This window comes from Labrus mixtus, chromosome 14 (assembly GCF_963584025.1).
Source record: "Labrus mixtus chromosome 14, fLabMix1.1, whole genome shotgun sequence".
In the NCBI taxonomy this organism is placed as follows: Eukaryota; Metazoa; Chordata; class Actinopteri; order Labriformes; family Labridae; genus Labrus; species Labrus mixtus.
The window spans coordinates 28936515-28950452 of NC_083625.1; the positions used below are offsets into that span (position 1 = coordinate 28936515).

Here is a 13938-nt window from a genome sequence, read left to right on the forward strand (position 1 = left end):
CAGACACACATTTGAAGATATGTGTACGCATTTGTGGATCTTGCAGGGCAGGAGTGTTGTAAAAGTCACGTGTAAAATGACAGCCAATGGAGAGGCCCGCCTCAGTTGTAAGCAATCATTTGTGTGTATTTTCAGGATTTACACTTGAAAAAACTCACTGCTATTAATAAATAAGTAAATATTTTGAAATTGGTCTACATATTTGCAGATTAGTTTACATATTTATGGATCTTTTTACACATTTGTGGATCTGTGTACAAATACTCAAATAGTTGTGCCACAATAATAGCTCCATATCAATCCAGCACCAAACAGGAAGGACTTAGACCAGTAGAAGCATAGTAGAAAGAAGCAGTGACAGTTAGAAGCAGGAAGAAGGAGATGCTTCTCAAACTGCCAAAAGGCCAGCCAATCAAATATTATGGCCTTAACCACTGCAGATAAATCAAACAACTGCAGACACAATGGCAGCTTTGACCAAAAGCTACTTCTGTTTCTGCTCCATTGTTTGACTTTTTATTAATTTCAACCAGAAGAAAGATGAGAAATATCTCATCAGGAATCTAGTTCTACTCTTTAAAGAGTCACCCAACAAAACCCCCAAAGTCCTATTGTTGTCTTTTTAAAGACTATAGAGGACTATATAAGCATTGATGTCACTTTTCCACCGGACCACAGCCCGTCAGCTGGACTGAGCGCCATTAACACTCTGCAACATGGCTGCCTTAGGTAGGGGAAACGACGAGAAGGTGAGTAAAACAAATATCTGAATAAGTTCACAAAAAGATCCCTCCAGTCCACCAGAGACACAGTGGTCCGTACACACTGATGTGTGTATGTGCCTGATTTCAAAGCACAGTAAGTACACAGGAGTACATAACGCAGAGCCTGAGACACACAGAAGACAAGTCTGATCAGTTATGGACTTGTAACTAAATAAACTTGGCATAAAGTAAGGTTGTAGTGATTCAGTGAAGTCATTGCTTCAGCTTTCGGTAGTCAGCATAATGATCACTGTTGTTGAACAGAGGGGTTCAACATACCCAGGCTTTCTTTAAGTATAAGCTGGCTCCATTTTACCATCTAACAAACTGTTGGTGCTTCTCATTGATTTCTTATGTGACAACTGCACAGTGCAGCCCTTAAACTTCAAAGATTTGTCCAGTAAAAACAGGCTAGCAAACACCGTCAAAGTGACATGCAATGTGATTGGTGTGCAGCAAACTCAGCTGCAGGACATCTCTAGTGAGGCAGGGTGTCATCAGTAAGGTTCAACAGATCCTAAACTGTCCCGACCACATTCTTTTTGTTGTGTTTGATCTCCTTCCTTTCACCAAAACAAGAGTGGAAGACATTCTTTTATCCCTGTTTCTATTGAAAAGCTTCATTTGGTAGCCTAACTGAACTGTTTTTTTATGTGTATGTGAGTTAGAGAGATTTTTAGATTAGTTTTAGATTGTATACTGGACGATTTACTGATTATCTGTTCTTCTCTTATCTATTTAAGCTTGATTATTCATTATAACTACTGCATTTATTTTACCTACTGCACACCACTTTATTTGACTAAATGCACTTTTCTGTTCCGTCTGAACTTTTTCAGCCTCTGGCTCAGTGTGGCTGAAGTACCTTTGTTTTTCACCTGAGCTGTGGATTTTCTGTATGTCTGTGTTCCTGATGTTTTTCCTTTGTGTATGTGTTGTGTCTTGATGCCTGCTTGAGATCTAATTTCCTGTGGGATAATAGTAAAGTTGATGTTGACTTTTCATGATTCTTTGTCCAAGCATAAAAACATATTCGACCCCTATTGTGCCTAGATCCTGGGTCATCATGGTTCTTTACTCTTTGGTTGATCTGCTGCAATTTCAGCTCCAATGTAACAACAGGAAGGTTTCATTTGGTCTCATGTAGTGGAGAGTTAAAAAATGTTGGTGTTTGCACAGTTGCAAAAGTCAAAGAGCAGTCTTACCTCCTTGGCCATGTCGGTGTATTTCTGCTTTTCTTTGGGCTCCAGCACAGCCCACCAGTCAGCCAGGATCTTGGTGGCACCCCTGTTATCCAAGCGAGGGTGTTCCTGCCGCACCAGGGAGCGGTGGCGTTTGCAGAAGAGGAGGAAGGCATTCATTGGCCGCCGTGCACGCTGTTCATTGGAATCCTCCTCCACCTCCTCTGTTGTGCTTCCACACTGCACCTGCAGGCCCTGGTCTGGCCCACACAGCACTGGCTGCTGATAACATATTCAAATACTGTGAGATTCACTGCTGGATCAAATGGTCCATCCCATTCTGGGATTAACTGACACACCTGCTTTCATAGACAGAGCGGATCAAACGTCCCGTCACTAACCTTCTCCAGCTCCTCCTCATCCTCTTCTTCTTCCTCCTCAGAGAAATCCAGTGTCTTTTTGGAGAGAAGTGGGTGCCACTGCAGGCATTTGCGTTTGGGACGCTTGCCAGTGACCTCGCCTGCTACAGGTGGTTCCTTACCCCTTCCTCCCCCCTTCATGGTACTACCGCACCTTAAAAAAACAACAGATTTGGCCCAGATAAGGCCATATTTAAAGTTAAAACCGTCATCCTTACGTGCATCATGAATAATGGTTTTCAATGGAAAATGAAACGTTGTTTACACACACATATAATAGATGGTGTTGTGATAATAACTACTGGTGTTGTGCCATGGTTAGTTTAGAGAACTTAATGACTTCAAGAAGATTTGCAAAAAATATTTTCAATTGCATTTAATTATTAGTTGTAATATTTTGACTAATACTGAACTTGTGCTTAGACAATTAAAAAAACCCTCTTAACTTCTTATACCTCCTATCATTGGTGGTAACTGGATATATCGACAGTCTGGTGTATGTGTCTTAAAATGCTCCCATAATAGCTGACAAACAAGTAAATATTGGAAAAGTACCTGAAATAAAAAGAAACAAGAATGTGTGTTTCATTAAAAAGTCCAAACAAAGTCCAAGAAAACACGATAATTAATAGAAATTAATTAATTAAATAAAAAGTGTGTTCAAAAAGGTTCACATGTAAATTTAAAAAAAAAACAGAAATGCGTCAGAGGTCCCCTTGATGTAAAGAAAATCAGAAAGTGTGTGTCAAAAATGTCCCCATTTTGACAGGAAAACAAGAAATAGTCTCCAGAATGTTAAGAAAACAAGATAGAATGTGTGCCAGATATTGTGCCAACATCGTCATGGAAGCAGGAAAGTCTGTTTGAAAAAGTGACCTCATTTTCTTTTTTTAATGGAAGCTGTGCGTATATGAGAAAATGTCCACCCTGGACCTTTAAACCTAAAGTGTGTTAAAGACCTTTACTATTTGGATTGTGCAATGACCCCGCATCCGAACAACTCGCCAAAGGTACTTAAATGCTGCTTTCTAAGGACGTACTCATGCTAGGCAATCCATACTGGGTCCACCCACGTTTGACCCCCAAAGTCCAGTTTGTTTGACTAGTGTGAGTACCACAGTATACTTCCTTGACCCTGGCACATTTGGAAGCGGTAGGCTTCAGCACGGTATGGGTTTGAAATGTGGACATGACGTATAGTTGATTGTTTGCATAATTGAGAAATTCAGAAGTCTCATAGGGACGTATCTGACAAAAATGACTCAGAAAAAGCCATAAAGTTGTCAAAGTTTGCAGTCATGTTCTGTGAGTTGTTGTCCTTTGTGCTGACTCTGAGACTTTCTTGTAAACTAAAGGATGCACCAGGATACTGTAAAACCATGTGTGAGTCGTATGACGGCGTGATAAAGTATGTACAAGAGGTAACTGTTCTCAGGATCTGGTTAGGCCTGGAGCAACATGGGGGACTGGGGAGGGGGGGTATTCATGCTTCAGCACGGTACGGGGAAGCTGGGCCTAGTGTGAGTGAGCCCTGAAACAAATCATTCAAATGTCTGTCTACCTTAACTCATTAACTTATGTGATAAATATATAGAGACCTTAACGCATTCATTATTGTTTTTTAATCACATGACTTTTCTGCTTCATATGCAAACTTACACAGAGACTCATTCACCTTCATTTATTTTAAATAAACATAAAATGATGATAACAAATCATAATGCAGACTTGTGCTCTTGTTACCAAGCAGCAGAAGGTCATTACAGACTGAAGTGTGCACATGATATAAAACTTTGTTTGATCATGAAGCCTGATGTTTGTCATTGAAAAAAGACACGGCTCCTTTTACTGTGAAAACCAATCACACAGATCCCAGTGAAGAAATGTCTTATGTGTTGCTACTCTTGACGGTTACATCTCTCGATCTAATCAATTACAGCATGTGGAGATGTAGTTTATGCATCATGACAGGGTGATCTGACTTCAAAACTGTCACTTCAGTAGACAGGTAACATCTGTGCCATGCTGAAAAAAAAAGGCTTTTCTGTTTCACACGATAAGCCATTCATTGTCTTTAACTCTCAGGCAGTAAAAGACGGCTCAACATGCGCTCAGGTACTCAAGTAGGGGAGTTTTTGATTAATTATGATTTACCTCAATGAATATTCTCTTTATAAGATTGACAGCACTAGTTCTTTGATCAACACAAATTTTGCAATATCATAAATTGCCAACAAATAGTTGTGTTTTGTGCTGCAGACAGTCCTGAGAGTAGGGCTGGGAATCTTTGGATTCAATTTGATTTTGATTCTTGGGGTCACGATTCAATTGAGAATCTATTTTTGATTGAAAACGATTCTTCATTCATGATTGAAGTCTATTTTTGGAGTAGTTAGTACTTCAGGATCTACTCCAGTCATCTGAGAGATTGGCTGAACTTCTTGCTGCTCTATTTGGCATTGTGCTGAGTTAAAGAGCTAGCATTAGCACTTAGCAGGGAGTGACTGATTAGAAGTTATGAATCTATTTAAAATCCCAGAAGATAAGAATCTTGATTTTTACATAAATTGATTTTGTTCCAGCCTCTACCTGAGAGTATGCATACTATGAAGAACACACTGCTGTAGAAATAAATATGAAGTCGCCATCTTAAGACAACTCCATGTGTTGTGTTGTTTTTTATTTTAAATGAATATTGGAAAACAGATAAGCCAATATTACAACTGTTTCAAATGATTTAAAAACTAACTTAAAAAGAACATACAAAAATCACAAAATCAACTAGTGAAGCAAATTCATAAGATGGTCATTACAGTGGTAACTATGATTGAGTTATATAAAACCAACATAAACTGAAGGACGGTAAAAGGGAAAAAGTGATTAGAATGTATAGCGACATCAATGTAAAAAATGATTTATAGTATATATATAAATATTATATTTTAATTATTAATAGATTTAATCTGCGTAAGTCTGTAGTATAAAGATCTACCCAGGTATAACCAATAAGGGGGCTAGATCCCACCATGCAGAGAGACATGAAGACACTATGAAAGGCTTAGTCTCTCTACACCTTTGAACCGCAGCTTCTGTCTAAATTTGGTTCAATTTTACATAAGCAAGGGACCGACTGACAGAATAAATTTATCCCCCCACTGACCATCTTTTCATTAGCCTTAATTTGCTAATTTTCTCCTTTAAGTTGCCTTGGAGAATCTCACTACTGCAGGACCAAAGAGTGAAACAGAGCTGTACAGGATGGTGATTTAGAAGTGATGGACTCAGCAAAGACATTTAATGGCATACCATCCACTATGATATACGAGTCTATAAGATTACACAGCTGATATATCACAGAGAAGAATAGATAACAGAGACTATCATGTGGTATAGTAAAGTCCTACTCTGTGGTCCAGAGGAAATCAGGAACAATTCTTTTTATATTTTCATTTATTCCATATTTGCCAAAATACTTAGAGCTTTTGTAAACCAGCAGAGCAGGATTTGGGATATTATGAGCACTTTGCCCTGAAATCTGTTTGAAATAATAAATAAATATGATGTTGATTCATATCATCCAAAGATGTATTAGTGGTAGAAGATGGGATGAAACTATGGTTAAAATTAGGCAAAATTTTAACTGGACTATGTCAATTATAAATACCATCTGCTGCAATTTCAGTGCTAAGTGTTTGGAACTGTTTTACCAATATTTAGTTAAAATGGACTAATCAATTAAGAGGTCTACCAGAATAAAAGAAAATAAGCAGAAAGATCATGGTAGTTAAGATCGGTTTTGGTACTTTTTACATAATCATTTGAACACATTCGTCGACTTGTGGCTAATGTGTACAAAACACTTTTGATGGTGAAAAATGTATTCTGCTTTTCACAAATGTATTTAGAATTCAGGTACTATTAAACCTTGGCTCTATACATATTTATGATGTAAATGATTAACAGGTGAAATAAACATTTTAATAGAAGGGTATGCATGTTATGTATACCCTTATACTTATGTATCACTGATTGCACATCTCCCTATGTCAATACTGTCCATTTACAACTCTGTTTTTGCACATGTACATTTAATCTTTCCTATTTAAGACTAGTAATGCTAAGTTAAATCCTGGTTGTATATATTCTCATTCTTAGTTTTGATATTTTTAGTGCTGATTTACTTTGTATTTAATATTATATTGTGTTTTTTGCTCATATTGTGTGTTTGGATAACCTGCTGCTGTAACGCCACAATTTCCCAGTTTGGGATCAATAAAGTCATTCTATTCTATGTGACTTCACAGTAGGCAGAAATCATCAGTGTGTGGTATAAAGCATTAAGACAACACCACATCAATCAGAGTGAATGTAGAGCTGCAACAACCAACTGATACGTTTAGAAAATGAGACTATTAAAAACTCATTTAATCATCTATTTGTTGTGTCGTGTGTTTATTCACATGCAGACAGTTAAGCAGGGAGTGGCCGAGTTTCCCTAACGATCTAAAGACACATTTATATTGATTTTCCTTTTTGGTCCACTGATCTTTCAACATGTTGTCCTATATTCTTTGTTTTGTCTTTTATTGTTTCTTCTTAATGTTGGATATATTTGTGCGTGTATTTCATTTTTTATTTAAGTTTAATTTTTTTTATTTTATTGCACTCGTCCATCTTAAGATTTGTTTAAACGTTCTGAATAGATAAACTTAACTTTCCTTTTTTTAATCATGTTGGTAATACCTTTATGAAGTGTTCATTTTCAGAAATAAGAGTTAATTTCATCAACACAAAGTGATGATAAATGTTCATCAACATGAAATTTGTCCATTGCTAAAAAGGTGATGTTGAATGTTGAAGAGCTAAACAGAGATCTTTGATAAACAAAAAGGACAACATGTATGTTTTGTTTTGGTAAACTAGAAATCAAAAAGACTAAAACGTCAGTGATGCATTGGCAGACACTGAGAATCTATAACCCCCCCACTTACCACACTGTCCATTACAAGCTGAAGCTCTGCATCAAAAGTGTATTTTAAGTTAAGTATTGACAGTGCAATAATATGTTTCCTGTAAGTACTTTCTGATGAAATCATTTTAACACATTAAATTAATTTAAAAAGAAAAACGTTGTCAAGTTATGAAGAATTGAATTTCCCTCTGGATCAATGAAGTTTCTATCTATGACTTATATATAATGACTTTTATTAATTAAAACTGGACTTAAATGTTTTGTGTTGTCCTCAACTAAAACTAGAAAAGGCAAAAAAAAGTCTAATTGTGACATAAACTAATAAGTATTTTCATGTTAAGACTAAATGTAAAGTAGCTGACAAAGTGTGAAATGAGGTCAGAGTGAAGACAGAGCTGTAGCTGAGTGAGGAAGGGAAATATATTTACACATTGCATAGCATGTTTGTTTGGTTTTTTGAGTAAATCTTTGGACTGTTAAAGATATGACATATGACAAGCAAAGCCTTGTCATATGTTATTTTAACAGAATTATTTAAAACGTTTTCACATGTCAGGAACTTTCAAGCACCAACCTGTTATCATTTTGAGATCAAGGGATGGAATTTAAAAAACTGTTTTTTCATTCAACAGATTCATCGTATAATAAAAAATAAAGACTGAATAATTTACTATTCAAATAATCGTTGGTTGCAGCCCTACTTGATTGTGAATGAAAATACAAAAGAGATGTCTCAAATGGGAAAGAGCTGAGGGAAGTAAACCAGATTAAAGGGAAAATCAGTCTGTTGAGCCTGGCTCTCTCTTTACCTGGTTAAATCACCACGCTAACTTACTTTGCTAACCTAACCAGGTCAGGGTCAGGTTGTGTTCAGGGTTTTAAACCAGCTGAGAAGTATTACCTGACCATGTTCTCTGTGTGCAATATGTATAGAAACATCTGGAACTGTAATTTCACCTGAATAAAGCCTCACAGTTACAATAACTTACACTGTAACTGTGAGGCCAACTTGTAAACCAAGTTGTTGGACTCTCTCTTGAGTCCAAATGTCCTTCATTAATCTTCATAATAATTTTCTCCTGTTTTTATCATTTCCACTACTGAAGACAGCCATGTAGTCTGTCACACTCAGTAAGTTACAGACATTGTATCTTTGTCTGCAAAAATACAATGACTGTAACATACTGAGTGTGACTGTAACATATTCTATATCTCTCTTCAAACTGACTCAAATATACAAAAAATAGTAACCTTTTACTTTGAAAAACCCAGGAGATGCTGGTCGACCTTACTTTGTTGGTAGTGTTGTGTGACTCGTGTTTGAACAGGATAACAGAATCAGTTCAGGGCAGTAGTTAGACCAGAACCTCATCCTTTCTAACCTGCACTCTGGTTAAAGTTGACATACTCTAACAGGTTGCCCTAGCCCACATGGATTCAATTGAAGTCAGCACATTTTACAGCTCCCGATTGAGGAAATCTTTCTGAAAAATGTCACTTTTTTTTGTACCAATAAGTCACCAAGACTCCAAAATGTGTAATGGTAAAAATGAGTCATGTTTTTAAAGAATCTCCACTTAGAAATAAATAAACAAGATAATATCTCATATTTGAATGATTCAGTTAGGCTGAACTATACAATACTTTGTTATTACTCTTCTCTGATCTGATCTGAATATCATAGAAGACTACATGGACTATGAGCCATATGTACTCATTATAAAACAATGACAAAATGTTAATGAGTCAAGAAAATATGAACGGCCATCTTCAGACACAAATACATTAACTGTAGTCAGTCTTAAAGAAGTGAAGATGTATACAAAATGATTATTTTGAATCAAGCATCATTTTATATTATCATTTAATGTTTTTAATGTTTCAACATGTTTGTGTTTGCTCTGGATGTCTATTCAAAAATGACACAGATTAAATTAGCTGTCAGTGATTGGCTTAATGACTACTCTTCTGTACATCATTCAAACTAGATGCCAGTGTTTGTATTTATGGATGTCAAGTGGAAAACAGAGATACTTACTGAAGAATAAAACTATGGAAATGCTGTATGAGTGATGAAGATGAATCTGCCACAGCCTTTGTCATGCAATGACGATGACCTATAAAATACAAGACACTGCTCTCAGTCATGCGTTAGGCTGTCATCGCTGCAACAATGTTCCAACATGAGGCTCTGCTGCAAGAGAAACATGTATGCAAAGCAACTTTAATACAACATTAGAGAGTGACAGTGCATTGAACACCATCGTCATTTTGTCTGGAGTGATTACCGATCACTTCAATCATGCACTCGATCCGCCCTTGTGGACAAAACCAAAACATGTAGGCCGAAACCCTGCGACCGGTGGATGCATTTCATACACAATAATTCATCCTAAATGAAGCAGGCACAGAGTCAGTGAGCATTGAGCTGAGCGGATGTCTGCTGGTGTTCACAGGTAAAACTGCTGATGCCCGATCGGACTGTCTTAGGAGTGAAGTGTTGAGCTACAGCACCGAGATTCTCTCACAATACTAGATTTACATGCGAATAAACGACCCGTTCCCCCACATCATGTAATCCTACCTCCACCGTGAAGCACACATTTTCGTTTCCGTGCAAAATGTCGATGTGAGCTCTGACAAGACAGAGAAGCCGAATGAGAGTCCATCTTGCTTTGGTTTGGAGGAGAAAAGCCAAGTACAGTATGGAGAATATTTCACTCCTGTCAAACTCTCCGATGACAATGTCGTCGAAATGTCTCCCACTCCGAGGGGAAAAACATCCACAGTGATTAATTAAAGTGGGGATTTTCTGTCTAGGCACATGCATCTGTGGACAATGTTTGGCTGGGCAGTAGCTCCATTTTCTAGCACTGTTACTAGGAATAAAAGTAGCTAGTTAGCCTGCTAGCTGCACAGCCTGCTAACTGGACGTGTCACGGCTTTAACATGCAATGATTTTCAAGCCAAGTGAACAGCTGCTAACTAAACGTAAAGACTAAACAGTGATTAAAACACTTGGTAGTGTCGTTTCCATACAACGCAGGTCTGATGCGGAGAGGAAGAGAGTCAGACCTCCTCACTGAGGAACAGTTTGCTTGGCCATTTCTTTCACACGGAGATATCTAGCAGGAGTGAGGAAATGTTTCAGCAACAACAACGGAGGGTCTAGGACACGGGTTGTCGAGGAAATGTCGAGGGTAAAGTAAGACATTCAAAGAGACTAGCCATCAGGCGGACATCATGTCCCGAGCAGCGATAATAACATATTTTTCAGTGACTGACTGAGAGGTTGAAAAGACAGAGAGCGGGTTCTCACGGGAAATCAATGAAAGCACATGTTCTCTGTCATCATCGTCTCCTTCATGTCCACACGTACCTCCAATATCCTGCTCAGGTGCCGGGGGGGGCCTCTCATCATTGGTGCCGTCCACCTTTTTAACTTATTGACACATCATAACAGTTCAGCACTGGCTGTACTAAACACAGCTGCGTCAAGTTAGCGCAGAGAGAGACGCGCACACCGGAAGCACAACCACAAGTTTTATCAGGAAAATCTAAATTCATCTGAGTAAACATTTGGGAATGATATTGCGCCAGACATGGGACAAAACAACAGCTTTACATTTCAGTAAGTGTCAAAAATTGAGAGTAACGCAAAAATGTGAAGAATAAATAAATAATGGTTGAAATGCGGAGAATAAGCCAATGACCACCAATCAGGTTAAGCTATCAGTGACTTATATCCGCCATGAGAAACATAATAAGAGAAAACAGATTCTTTTTTATTTCATTTGGATCTTTAAACAAAAGTTTAAACAAATACACTTGAAACTCGATTTATTTTTTTGTACCTGCTGCCTCTAAAAATTAAATTTATTATTTTGGATTTTATTCCCAAAATGCCCATTACTGGCACTAAAATTCTACTGGCTACTTATACTACTGTTACTACTGCTTATACTATTACTATAATAATAATAATAATGATAATAATTGGAGCCCGCACACTTATCGGGCGATATTATATCAAGTGAATATCGGTATTAGCTAATTTTGTCGCAGAGATGCGCCGGTATTACTGGATTTATTCACCAGTCAAATATCATTATATATATATATATATAAATAAGTATTATTGTATTTGAAAAGCAGTTTTCTTTCTCTCTGTCACCAGCAGAGTGTGCTTTGTGAATCACAACAAGCACTATCACTTATTATCACAGTGTGATGCACGTACGTGCCACTTACTTTCCAGTTGAGTAACAATCTTTTCATTGTTATAAATCTTTATTATAAATAAAGTGTTTGATAACTGTATTTACAGAAACACAATGAATGTGTACATCTACATCTTTCTACAAATCAAAGATAGATCTATGAAAGATAACATTCTCATATCGGTCTGGCCTTAATAACAATAATAATAATAATCGTAAATCGAACACCCTGATTTTTTTTTTCAATGTTTGACCCTATTACTCTTCCACAATAACTTGACTTGAAATTCAGGCAAACATCGGCCTTTGAAAATAACTCAGTGATGAACTCTGATGCTATCGTTATTATACATTTACTACAATAAGTCGTAAATTATGTGTTCCTCAATATAACGTTTGTCCAGAGCCATTTACCACAATGTATTTCAATAAGTAGGATACTGATATGCGTCCCACATTGAAAAAGAAAAGCCATTATGTTTCAGCTTTTTAGGCATGTAAGTGTAAAACTTCAACAATAGGGCAATCCAAAGCTCTAAAAATGAAACGATTGTTGCAGTCTAGTCCTGATGCCTTAACAACCTGATGTCCTTTAGCTGTGCTTCTTCAGCTGTGTGTAAATATGTAGGCTGTGGGATTAGTTAATAATGATGGACACTTTACTCTGCCATCAGTGTGTGAATGAAGTGTTACTCTGTGTCACCTGCAGTGTAAAAAGTGCTTTGAGTAGTCTGGACTGGAAAGGCGCGAAACAAGCTCATGTCTATACCATCTAATGACTACTTAACGTTTAACTTTCATTATGTACAAGAGAAAAGTTACAAAGTTCCCTAAAATAATACCGTCCAGCTCAGCTTTTGTTGGAACTATATGATATTGTGTGTAGGATGTAAAATGTTTGATAACTCTTCATATCATGTGTTTTTTAATTATCCAATCTCTGTTATATTAGTGAACTGTAGTATTGAAACGTAACAAAGCCTTACATTTTTTTTAATCTTGAATCATATTTTAACCAAAAGCTGCTTCAAGCGAAATAGAGACAGAAAATACACAAATACAATGGATATATTTCAGTATCGAAACACTCACAATCTTTTTGTGTAATTTAGTGCAAGAGTTTGCCTGCATTTTTTGGTAATCCATAAACAAGAAGCCCAATTAAGTCGTCTAACTACTATTTTTGATACAATGGAATAAACCTACAGGTATCCCTAACGTTTGATTTTTACTCAAATTTAATAAAAATGTAAAAATGTGGGACAACACTATATTTACATTACAAGGTATTTTGGACTACATATGTCAAATTGTGTTACACCTTAGGTATACTGTTGATACTATGATATATATCGTGCAATAAAATCTGCATCCAGCGTCAATTGAGTTCAACGGTCTTATTTTGATAGGTAACCGGAAGTGAGGTGTATTCTAGTGTTGAACTTGACGGTGGTACAGAAACGCAGCACTTCACTTGATGATGAATGTTACTGTCAACGAGGGCGACACATTAAACCACCTCACCCAACTCAAAACTAACACCACGGCGCGTTGATCCTGGCTGAAATACAGACTTGTTCAGTCATATAATGCATTAAAAATCACTTTCGTTTTCATCGAGGTGGGAGAAAATGTTCATCTCAGTTATATCCCTCCCCTCCCCCGGTCTGCAAAGTGCTCAGAGCCCGAATGGCCTGTACTCGCTAACAACATCTCTGACCAAACTTTGTCTCTCAGCTCTTTCTATCTGTCAAAGGTCATCGAAAAGGTAGGGGCTCCATGAGAAAAGCCCGATAAGGACTCACAAAACGCAGCTTACAGTGTATCAGAGGAGAGAGGACTTGTTAAAGCTTCCTGTGTGTTTGTGCGCCTGATAACTAATCCAACATGTTAGAGAAAGGAGTAAGGAGAGTTCTGCAGCACTTACCTTTAAGAGACAACGGAGACTACCTCTGGCTCTCTGCCTCAACCTTCTCTACAACCATTTTACTGTGAAATTATCAACAGTTTAGCAGCATACAGTACACACTGAAAATATCCACCCCGGCATGCAATGCCGCATGTGAGTGGACCATTCATTTGATGGACATTTAGACTCCACCAATGAGGAGCAACGTTATATTCCAGTGCTTCGAGATTAGTGTAACATCCTCAAATATAATGTTCAGTACACGTGTTGTAAATGTAAGGCTAAACAATACATCAAGACTCAGTTAGCGTGTGTGTGTGTGTGTGTGTGTGTGTGTGTGTGTGTGTGTGTGTGTGTGTGTGTGTGTGTGTCTGTGTGTGTGTGTGTGTCTGTGTGTCTGTGTGTGTGTGTGTGTGTGTGAGCTAGTTTACACTTTTGTCCTGGAGGAATGTCATAGTATTTTTTTAATCCTC

General features: G+C 37.4%; 1 protein-coding gene across 5 annotated transcripts in view; it reads right to left on the reverse strand.

The window, feature by feature from the left end:
- The window catches only part of LOC132988586 (HMG box transcription factor BBX), a 33445-nt gene extending 19832 nt beyond the window's left edge, over window positions 1-13613 (reverse strand). Inside the window, exons 1-4 of one of the 5 annotated variants that reach the window (XM_061056057.1) lie at window positions 13484-13613; window positions 9375-9453; window positions 2347-2518; window positions 1970-2227 (exon numbers count right to left, since the gene is read on the reverse strand). In XM_061056057.1, the coding sequence (XP_060912040.1) occupies window positions 1970-2227; window positions 2347-2518; window positions 9375-9439 (495 nt within the window). In that variant the 5' untranslated portion in view covers window positions 9440-9453; window positions 13484-13613. Of the gene's footprint in view, window positions 1-1969; window positions 2228-2346; window positions 2519-9374; window positions 9454-10715; window positions 10862-13483 lie in introns of those variants that run through there. The other 4 variants (XM_061056058.1, XM_061056056.1, XM_061056060.1 and 1 more) reach the window with 4 other exon arrangements.
- Window positions 13614-13938: the final 325 nt, after the last annotated feature.